Source organism: Scylla paramamosain, chromosome 21, assembly GCF_035594125.1.
Source record: "Scylla paramamosain isolate STU-SP2022 chromosome 21, ASM3559412v1, whole genome shotgun sequence".
Lineage (NCBI taxonomy): Eukaryota > Metazoa > Arthropoda > Malacostraca > Decapoda > Portunidae > Scylla > Scylla paramamosain.
Genome location: NC_087171.1, coordinates 21,778,969 through 21,790,091, shown reverse-complemented (window position 1 = coordinate 21,790,091; position 11,123 = coordinate 21,778,969). Strand labels below are relative to the sequence as shown.

Sequence of the window (11,123 nt, the reverse complement as noted above, 5' to 3'; positions counted from 1 at the left end):
CTTATTCATCAATTTTTGACCACTGCTTTGACCCTTTTATGGGACTGGCATTTCAGTGGGCATTTTTTTATTAGATTTTTGTTGCCCTTGGCCAGTGTCCTTCCTACATAAAAAAATAAATAAATAAATAAAAATACCTGAACCTAAACGGAGTTTATACATGAGGGCCCTCCCTGGGACGGTTCCGCCGAGACCGAGCCCAGCTGCTGCCGATGTAAACACAGGTGATAGCGTAACAGATGAGTCTGAGGCGACAGGCTGGGTTTTCCTTCAGTCAATACCAACGGTAGGAGGTATGTATAATTCTCATTTGCCTTTCTCTTCTCACTGATAGAGGCACGGGCTGGGGTTGGGGGGTGAGGGGAAATTCACTCATAATTGTATAATAAACTGCTGTACTCAGGAATGCTAGCTGCTATGTATTGTCGGCTATTATGTACCGGCTCCTTTGAACCACTGCTTTGGCTTATATGTACCAAACAAGGCTGCTACATACCAGCTACCAAGTAGGGAGGTAAAAAATAATATTGTAAGAAAAAAGTAATAAAACTACATTAAAATATAAAACACGAAAAAAAATGAAAAAAAAATAAATAAAACTATTGTCAACTAATACAATCAATAGAATTCAGCATACACTGATTTAATACAGGCTTAGTCCTCAGCATGATCCATGAGTTCAGCACACAAGTTAAAAAATGCATCGGTTCTGTCTCTCTCTCTCTCTCTCTCTCAATAGTTACACGGGTTTTCAAAGGTGTTTTTACGGTTCTAGTGACAGATTAACATAGTTTCTACATTACTAACAGGAGAAACTTGCTTTTAAAAGACTGTCATTGAAGTAATACAGTTTTTAAGGGTGTTTTTACAGTTCTAGTGACAGATCTACAACATTTCTATATTATTAACAGGAGAAACACTCTTGAAAACCCTGGTAATTATCATTTTGGCTTTGAGAAACAGTCGTGAGGAGGGAGAGAGAGAGAGAAGCATTTTAGTTGAGCCTATCCTGCGCTCGTTCGTGTTTGCTGCGGTGACACGGTGCAGCAGTGAGTGACACTTTACTTCATAATCACGTAGTCGTTGTGGGTGTGGAGTGGGGAAAGGGAAGTGAGGAAGTGAGGATATTATATGACATATTATTTGATAACATGTTACCTTTAGTGAGTGTTAGTGTGTTTAATAGTGAGTGTGGTTGGAGCAGTGATACGTGGCGCTGGGGAGGGAGAGCGGGTGGCTGGCTGGCTGGGTACATTGTTTTGGTCAACACTGGTCAGTCTTGCCCCACACGCTCTTTTAACAAGTGTTTCCGTATTCCCGGCAGCTTTTCCCTGTACCGAGCACCGCCAAGCAGCACCAGAGAGGCACGAATATGTAAGGTGAGTCCAGCGGTGCCAGCCTCACCTCAGTCACCCTTTCTGCCTTAACTACATCCTCCTCCTCCCTGTAGTGTCTCGTTTATTTAGGTTTTATTATTCGTCTTTTTTAGGCATGTTTTAAGGTTGTTGACTTATTTTTAGAGTTTGTTCACATCTGAGTCTGGAAACTTGGAGATTTAGGCAAATAATGAAAGATTCGTTAATTTGTAAACAAGCTGTCTGCTGAGGTAGAGGCATGACGTTAGTGTTTTCAGCCATTATTTGCTTCGTCTCTCATTTACTGTAAGCCAAACATGTCATAAGATAGAACCACATGTCTGGCCTTCATATTCGCTGGTCAGATAAATCCACTATTGCCTACTTTTGGTCTCATGAACGAATAATTAAGGCAACATGGCCGCTGGCTACCCTACTAAAGTCTCCCCCGACGGCCGCCATGATGGAATGCTGCCTGAGCCAACTTGTTGGGTTCCAATATTTTTTTGAATTTTTCTGAATGACTTTATTTGGCTTCTATAGTAAGTTTTTATGATTTATAAAAATATTTCGTTGCTTTTGAAGTGCGTTTCTTGCCTCAGTTAAGTAAATGTGGTGAATTTGTTGCTGTTTTTTTGCATAAATATAGGACTTTTTACGGTGAAATTTACCGGACCCGGTTTTTGGCTCTTTTATTTGAGGCGGTAATGAAGGCTTTATTGCTTCAAAAAATCGTTTATGATATTTAAAGTGTTTTGCGTTTCTGATGAGCTAAGTGTGTGGAATCTAAAATAGCTTTTGATGCCGTTAAAAGTGGTGATTTTGTCATTTTTTTGATTTTTTATTTGAATATCTTAGCTTGTAATTAACTTTGCATTGTTTAGAAAAACAGTTCAGATTTTTTTAAGTGTTTTTTCATTGGTGTAAAATGAAATGGGTGGACTTTTCAATGATTTTAATGGTGTCAAAGATTCAACACTTTTTCCATATTTCATATTAATATTTCTTTACAACTGCTCAGGCTGGTGATGTTTTGATATTGTGAATATTAGTTAAAGTAATTGTCAAGTCAGAATATATAAGGCATTCGAGCCTAGCTTCGTTTTTTCTAGGGGTCAATTTTGAAATGAAATACGTTACGTACGTCAGCCAGCCGGGCGCCGGCAGCCCCCGCCTGTGACGTCATCAATGGTCCTGGGACTCGCTCGGATACAGTGTCTCCTCGTCAGTATTTACCGTAATTTCCAGTGTTTTTCCTGGTGTTTCCAAGCTCAGGTATGTAGGTAGTAGTAGTAGAAGGAGAAAAATAGATAAATGGAGGAGGAGGAGGAAGTAGTAAGGAGAAATGGAGGAGAAGGAGGAGGGGGCATAACAGGTAAATACCAAGAAGACCATGTTTAGCTTAGTTTTCCTGCCTGCCCTGCTTTTTCTCTGTAATATTTCATGTGTTTTGGGTGTTTTAAGTGTGTTTTGGATGTATTTAGGAGTGTTGTGGAGTGTTTTGTGAATGTTTAAGTGTGTTTAGGATGTATATTTGCTATCATATCTGTGTTTTGTGTGAATTTAGGGTGTTTAAAGTGTGGCTTAGGATGTGTTTAGGTGTATTTTACGTGTATTTAGTCTTGTAAAGAGTTTTGAGTATATTGTGGAGTGTTTTGCGTGTGTTTGGGGGCATATTGAGGTGTTGTGAGTTTGTTATGAGTTTATTTAGGGTGTTTCAAGTGTTTCGGGTGAGTTTGGATGTGTGTCGGGTCTTTTATTTGAGTTTGTGTGGGGTGTTCTGGGTGCGGTAGTAGTAGTAGAAGGAGAAAAATAGATAAATGGAGGAGGAGGAGGAAGTAGTAAGGAGAAATGGAGAAGGAGGAGGGGGCATAGCAGGTAAATACCAAGAAGACCATGTTTAGCTTAGTTTTTCTTCCTGCCCTGCTTTTTCTCTGTAATATTTCATGTGTTTTGGGTGTTTTAAGTGTGTTTTGGATGTATTTAGGAATGTTGTGGAGTGTTTTGTGAATGTTTAAGTGTGTTTAGGATGTATATTTGCTATTATATCTGTGTTTTGTGTGAATTTAGGGTGTTTAAAGTGTGGCTTAGGATGTTTTTAGGTGTATTTTACGTGTATTTAGTCTTGTAAAGTGTTTTGAGTATATTGTGGAGTGTTTTGGATGTGTTTGGGGGCATATTGAGGTGTTCTGAGTTTGTTATGAGTTTATTTAGGGTGTTTCAAGTGTTTCCGGTGAGTTTGGATGTGTGTCGGGTATTTTATTTGAGTTTGTGTGGGGTGTTCTGGGTGCGTCTTAGTGTGGTTTGGGTGTATCCTGTGGTGGGGATGTTTTTGGTGTGTTTGAATAAGTTTTGGGATGTTTTGGCTGTTTTGAGTGTTTGGGTGAGTTTTGTGGGTAGTTTGAGGTGTTTTGAGTGTATTTTGGATGTTTTGAGTGTGTTTTGGATGAGTTTTATTGGTATTCTAGGGTGTTGTGGGGTGTTTTGGGTGTGTTTTGGATGTTTTTATTGTATTTCGGTTGTGTTGGATGAGTTTTGTGGGTATATCAGGGTGTTTTGAGTGTGTTGGATGAGTTTTGTGGGTATATCAGGGTGTTTTGAGTGTCTTGGATGTTTTCAGCATGATATAGGTGTGTCTGAGTGAGTTTTATGGATATTTTGAGGTGATGTGGGGTGTTTTGAGCATGTTTTTGGATTATTAATATGTGTTTTGTGTGTTTCTGGGTGAGTTTTGTGGGTACATTTGGGTGTTGTGGGGTATTTTGAGTGTGTTTGGATGTTAAGCATGTCTTAGGTGTGATTGGATGAATTTTGTTATATTTATGGGTGTTTTGAGTGTGATTTGGGTGAGTTTTGTTGTATTTAGGGTGCTTTGTGTGCAGTACCAGAAGGATAACTGAGAGTGCAGGTCCAATGGAGTTTCAAAGAAAATAGAAAGTCCACTGGAGTTTCAAAGCAAATAATGAGTAGGTCCATTGGAGTTGCTAAGTTGTCCATTGTTTGGTGCTTAGTTAATTTCTTGTAGGCTATCATAGATTTTTTTTTTCTCTCTCTCTCTCTCTCTCTCTCTCTCTCTCTCTCTCTCTCTCTCTCTCTCTCTCTCTCTCTCTCTCTCTCTCTCTCTCTCTCTCTCTCTCTCTCTCTCTCCCCCCCTTTTCCATAAGTTGTTAATTTATCTGTATTTTGTTTACGATAATAATGGTACATAACTGATGGTTCATAGCAGCCATGGATGGTACTTAGCAGCCAGTGGTACACAGCAGCCAATAGTACATAGTGGCCTGTTACCGTACTCAGTATGATTTTAACATTTTTTTTTTTTTAATATGACAGCTGGAGGAATAGAAAAGGAAAGAGGAAGCAAACTTGAGTAGAATATTGCCCAACATCAGCCAGTGAATGTCAGAATGAGGGCTGTTCTTCTGGCTGCTGGCTATGGCACTAGGCAAGTTGTGTGCTTTTATTTGGATGTCATAGGTTAAGCTCTTGGCTGTGTCATTTATAACCTGTGTACTATTGAGAAAACTCTAACCTCGTATAAGCCTGAATGTTGAAAAAGCAAAATATCTCTCTCTCTCTCTCTCTCTCTCTCTCTCTCTCTCTCTCTCTCTCTCTCTCTCTCTCTCTCTCTCTCTCTCTCTCTCTCTCTCCTTACCTGAGAATTAACATTTTTCTATGCTGTCAACACATTTTACTAGTTTTTTTTTCATGCATTTTTCATATCAGGTATAGTTTTCCCAGTATAACTTGTGATATCAGTTTTGCTTCCTCATCATTTCATAATTTTTGGTTAATCTGGAAAAGATTAACATCCAAGCACGAGACACACATGTCATCCAGAAGGCTTGGTGACCTTGCTGTAAATGTAAAAAGTAAATAAATAAATCAATAAAAAAATTGGGGACATGTCGATGCAGTAGCCGGATTGTTATGATTTCAACACTTATGTTCTTGTACTCTTCCTCCTTCTCCTTCTCCTTCTCTTTCTCCTCCCTCTTATTATTATTATTATTATTATTATTATTATTATTATTATTATTATTATTATTATTATTATTATTATTATTCTTGTTCTTGCCTAAACAGAGAAGAAGAGATGTAATAAGACATTTGAGTCATCAAAGTGACACGCCCTTGGCTGCATGTGTGTGTGTGTGTGTGTGTGTGTGTGTGTCATCATGCGTCTGGCGGTATTTAGACAAATATTTTTTTTTCTTCTGATTGCTGTTGTTGTTCTCTCCCCTCATCCCCTCCGCCTCTTCTTCTCTCTTCTCTATTCCTCTCTATCTCCTCCTCCTCTCCCTTCCCTTTCATACTTCTTCACAATATGAGAATACTCTCGAAAATTACATATTGGCTACGATGTATGTGTGGGTGGGGGGGAAGACGAGGGATCGCGTGAAATGAACACTGTCTCTCTCTCTCTCTCTCTCTCTCCAGCCATAACATATATACTAATATAGTAACGAGTAGACAACAGCGTCATTAGAGTGGTGGTTGCTTAGTTACCTGGTGTAGTGCCAGTGGATGGCATTAGCGGGGGAAGTTGGGGAGGTCAGGAGCTATAATAGGGGATTGGGGCGGTAAATGGGAAACCCAGGAGTGTGGAAGCGAAGATATTTATATTATTTAACATATTATTTGATAAGATGTCAACTTTGCCGGCAGTCCGTCTGTGTGTGTGTGTGTGTGTGTGTGTGTGTGTGTTCGCTCGAGGCAGTTTGAGGGATAGTCTGGGAGGGCGGTGACTGGGGAAGGAGGAAGGGCAGTAGGCTGGAGTGTTTTGTTCGGCACTGGTCATCAGTCTTGCCACACACACACTCTAGTGACCAGTGTTTCAATATTCCTGGCAGTTTCTTCCTGCATCAAGCAATAACAAGCAGCACCAGAAAGGCATGAGTACTTAAGGTGAGTCCACCAGTGCCACCCTCACCTCATTCAACCTTATTTCACCGTAACACCCTCCTCCTCCCGTGAGCTGTAGTCTTTCAGTTGTTTGTTTTATTATTCGTTTTTTTTTTTTTTTTTTTTTTTTTTTTTTTTTTTTTTTTTTTTTTTTGAGATTGTTGGATTTTTTTATGTTCTCCTTACATCTGAGTCTGGAATCAGTTTGAAATTTAGCTAAATACTCAGGGGTCGTCAAGATGTAGACAAGCCGTAAGCTGAGGTAGAGGCAGGTTGTCAGTATTATCAGCTGTTCTTTGCTTTATCTCTCACTTCTTGTAATCCAAACATGTCACAAAATGGAGCCACATGTCTAGCTTTCATACTCGATGGTCATATATATCCGCCTTTGCCTGGTTTTGGTGTGATAAAAGAATAATTGAGGTAAGAAAGCAGACGGCTTCTTATCTGAGGTTGCCGCCAAGGGCCGCCATGATGGATTGCTATCTATCCCAGCCTGTCAAGAGTGACGTCATAAACTAAACTGTGACATCATCACGGGTCTAGGACTCCTACTGCTCCATTCTCTTTTCGTCAATATTTAGCTTGATTTCTAGTGCTTTCCACGTGTTTTCATGTGTTTCTAAACCCAGGTGCGTATATAGCAGTAGTAGTAGGAAGGAAAAAGGAGAAATAGAGGAGCAGGAAGGAGAGAACAGAAATGGAGGAGGATGAGGAGTAGGCAAAACAGGAAAATCCTAAGAGGACAATATTTAGGTTAGTTTCCCGTGCTGCCCTGTTTTTCTGTGTAACATTTGGTGTGTTTTGGTATGTTTGGCTATATTTTCGGTATATTTAGAAACGTTGTGGGATGTTTTGAGTGTTTTTTTGGGGAGGTGTTATGCTTTGTTTTGGGTGCATATTGGGTGTTATAAATGTTTTAGGTGTATTTTGAGTATTAACGAGTATTATGAGCTCCCTTGAGTGTTTTAAGGGGTGTTTGGGTATTTTTTGATGTATATTGGTGTTATAAGTATGTTTTAGGTATATTTTGGGGATGTTGTAGGCATGTTGGAGACAGACAGTTGGGTTGTCAGGGTGGAGGTGGGGTGCTTGAGGTAATATGAAAGAGTCTGGGGCATTTTGGGGATAGGTTGCAATGTTAGAAGTGTGTCAGGGTTAAGTGTTATAGTGTGCGTTGTGATTCATGAAGCTAGTAAATGCAAGTTTGGGAGACATGGGGGTCTGGAGGGGGTATATTGATTGAAATGTAGGGATGACTGTAAGGGATACTGGAGGTAGAAAGAGTGGGAACTCTGAATATATATATATATATATATATATATATATATATATATATATATATATATATATATATATATATATATATATATATATAGTGATTTGATTTACAAACTTGAATCCACATTATCATAATTTTCATTTATGCTAAGTTGTCTTGTTCAGTGATGATTCATTATTTGCAATGACTGTTCTAGGTTGGAATGTGATCTACAAAATGATACAAGTGGACTGTTCAGTCACCTAGTAGGGACACCCAAGCCTCTTCTTCCTATTGGGGGAATGCCACTCGTCACTCACTGGATCAAAGCATTTGACCAAGTTCCTGAGATAACAAGTGTTGTGGTTGTCACAAATGATCTTCACAAGCCACTGTAAGTTTAAAATAAATACCATTCATTTGGTTTTCATTCTTCTTCTTCTAACATAACCTATACCTAGATTTTCTTAATTTTCTATTTTTATTTTATAAGTGTTTTTCTGTGCTTGGGCTCCTGGGGTATAGTACAGTGGACCATAAGACTTTCCCTTCCTACTGGGGGCTGACGGGGGTGAGTGTGAAAAATATGTGTGTGAATGTGTGGTGCCTTTTCCTGAGTGGGATTGCCAGCCTTGTATATAGATAAGGATGGAAGCAGAGTGGCATGTTCTGAGCAGACATGATGCAGTGTAAAGTGTGGTACCTCATTATTAAAAAAGTGCTGATCATTACAATAAGGAACAGGGTAACTTAGACAAGGCATTAGTTGTTTAGACAAAATTTTTAATGAGACGATGAAAGTTAAGATTACATAACTAAGAGGAAGTCATATCCTGAAATTAGTGAGTTGAGAAAGCATTTATGACTAGAGTAGACAGGGAGACAATGTGGAATGTGTTGAAGGTAGTACATATCTGCAATTAGTTGAAAATTAGCTAATGGAGGATTCTACATAGATCTCGGTGCATTGTTTAAAGTGAAAAATGAACTTGGAGAATACAGGACAATATAAGGAAAGTATATGTAGTGATCAAAGACACAAGGACTTAAAATTCTGGATTGTGTGGATGGAAAGGCATACCATGTCTGAGGAGGAACACTTGAGAGCAGATGTAAAGATTTAAAATACACATTTATCTTTTGGTTTTGTCACTAAGCTCACTAATTTTGCCTCCCCTTGTTTTCATACCAGGTACCAGACATGGGCTGATGGGCTGGCCAGGCACATGAGGATTGTGAGTGATGGATCGACGAGCAATGAGGAGCGAAGTGGAGCCGTGGCCTGTATGGAGATTGGCGCTGCAGGAAGTCAGGAGGACATTCTATTCGTAGCCGGGTAACAGAGCTTCAAATTAGTACAGTACCAGAGCTAGTATCTCTGAAATACAACTTAGACCAAGTCATGAGGTCTGTTTACAGCTGGGTAACAGAGCTTCAAAACAGTGTAGTGCCAGAGCTAGCATCTCTGCATGGGCTTCACTTGTAAATCTGTCTATCCCTTTTACTTATTTGTACCCCAGAAATATTTTATGAATTCTTTCCATTCTAACAACTTGTCCTATGTTTCAGAGACACATTGCTCCCAAGTGATTTTTCCCTGAAGACACTGGTAAGCAAGTTTAAAGCCTTGCATGATCATGAGAAGGAGGCTTGCCTTGTTCTCAGTGCTCCAGTCTCAGAGAAAAATGTATCTAAGGTTAGTCTTGATTATCCAAGCTTTTATGCATTGTCACTGTGCATACCCTCACTGTTATTCATGAGGTTCAGGTTTCTCTATCCAGTTTTTAGTCAGTCTCTTCTTTGTGTCTGTGTTTGAAAATATCATCTGTGTATATATATCAGATTTTCATGTGAATAACCACATTTAAAGTATAATTTTTATTGTAATATATCCTACATATTCTTATCTTCCCCAGCATGGCATCATTGAAGTGGAAGAGAGGAATCGGGTGACACAGTTTCTGGAGAAGCCACAGCCCCAAGACACCACCTCCAGGTTGCAGTGCCCCTGTGTGTACCTCATGTCCTCGGAAAGCCTGCACCACCTTCAGGTCAGGAAGCACAAAATTCACACTATTCTCAAATTCTGCATTCATAAATTTTGATTATCAGTTTTATTTTTTTTGACACTCATAATTACTCATTTATTCTGTGTGTATGGCCCATGTGTGAAGAGAGCTCTAAATGCAAGACTGTGGCACAAAAAAGAGTGATTTTACATTTTACGGATGAAAGAAGAGCAGTTTTGAATTTGAAGCAGTCTTGAAGACCTCAGTCAGAGGTTCACCTTCATCTGGTCTAATCACCTGATTAGATCAGATGCTAGAAAGATTTCTCTATTATGGATTAGTGGGAATATGCTCTGCAACCAACCCTTGCACAGTGTTAGTCATTGATGATTGGTCCTTCTTTTACAGTCCTAGAGGTTCACACGCAAGGAAATGCTTGTGGATGTGGTTGTGAGTGACTTTGTGTGCATGCATCTCACCTGCCATGCAGACTTTTATACTAAATTCAAATGTATTTCCCATTTCCAGAACTTTTTAGAGGAAAATCGCAATGCCCCACTGAGCTGTCGTGATGCAACTGGCATGTTTATTGGCAGTCTCATCCATCGGGCACCTGTGTTTGCCCACCACGTGACTCACCGCTATGATGTGGGTGGCCTCCAGTCATACCTGCAGTGCTGTCAAGACTTTCAGCCATCCTAGTGAAAGTAACACATTCCTGAAAGTGGGTCTGTACTGTACACAGTACATGTTAAGTTCATTACAATATTAGTTTATGGAGGATTGCCATTGTTAAAGTCATTTGCTTGACATTTAGAAATAATTTCTCAGGCATGTTATACTAAAGTAGCATATTCTGTATTAACCATCTGAAGGTGCAAGAAATACAAGCAAACATTTGCAGTAGAGCTGAACCTTGAGAGATAAGATGTTATATTGAAGTTTATAGGAGCAATGTGGACATATTAGTGTAGTGAAATAACATTCAAGCCAGACAGATTTTCACTTGGATCTTTGTAATAATCTTGGCTAAATTTATACAGACAGATTTTCACTTGGATCTTTGTAATAATCTTGGCTAAATTTATACAAAACTGTTGTACATCTTGATTCCCTTTGAGGCTTAAATGCCCAAACCCTTGTATATAATTGTATTCCTTGCCTTTTCTGGTGAGCTTTACTTTATCATTAAACATGAAAGATTACTTCACAGCAGTTTGACAGCATCATACATAATATGTACTGTACATATATTTTTGTTACACCACTTCCTAATGACTGGAGATGGCTGTGAAAGGGTTCCAGCTGCAAAGACTTTTTTGGACAACTGTAACCACAAAAAAAAAAAAATCTGCTCACACTAGTGATTCTGAAGATTAGCATTTGAGTATGAAACACAAAATATAAACAGACATACAAGCAGAACAGCCACTTCAGAACAGCCACTCACTCACACAGCCAAACAGGGAATAGAAGGTATCTCGCCTAAAATTCAGTGTAACCCACCTCTCCTCTCCTTCCCCAAACAGATTTTCCTTCATTCCTCCTCCTCCTCCACATTTCCAGACAAATGGGGATGGAGATGCTATTGGA

The 11,123-nt window shown here is 39.3% G+C and overlaps 1 protein-coding gene across 4 annotated transcripts; it reads left to right on the top strand.

Annotated features, from left to right (window-relative positions):
* Positions 1 to 145: 145 nt before the first annotated feature.
* On the top strand, positions 146 to 10,735 carry LOC135111250 (uncharacterized). Of its 4 annotated transcripts, XM_064024426.1 has the most exons (8): positions 208 to 293; positions 1,325 to 1,379; positions 4,689 to 4,800; positions 7,739 to 7,915; positions 8,714 to 8,857; positions 9,091 to 9,217; positions 9,438 to 9,572; positions 10,059 to 10,735. In XM_064024426.1, exons 3-8 carry the CDS (start codon positions 4,763 to 4,765, stop codon positions 10,230 to 10,232), a joined length of 795 nt encoding a protein of 264 aa, XP_063880496.1. In that variant the 5' UTR covers positions 208 to 293; positions 1,325 to 1,379; positions 4,689 to 4,762; the 3' UTR covers positions 10,233 to 10,735. The 4 variants fall into 4 exon arrangements, with proteins under 4 accessions (XP_063880495.1, XP_063880498.1, XP_063880496.1 ...); XM_064024425.1 differs by lacking the exon at positions 4,689 to 4,800 and having other exon boundaries at positions 146 to 293; XM_064024428.1 differs by lacking the exon at positions 1,325 to 1,379 and having other exon boundaries at positions 205 to 293.
* Positions 10,736 to 11,123: the final 388 nt, after the last annotated feature.

Bases quoted from the DNA above. Each gene is read 5' to 3' on its own strand.
- LOC135111250 (XM_064024425.1), top strand. From the start codon at position 161: ATGAGGGCCCTCCCTGGGACGGTTCCGCCGAGACCGAGCCCAGCTGCT. The intron at 1,380-7,738 runs GTGAGTCCAGCG...TGACTGTTCTAG, and splicing joins GAGAGGCACGAATATGTAAG to GTTGGAATGTGATCTACAAA. The intron at 8,858-9,090 runs GTAACAGAGCTT...CCTATGTTTCAG, and splicing joins GACATTCTATTCGTAGCCGG to AGACACATTGCTCCCAAGTG.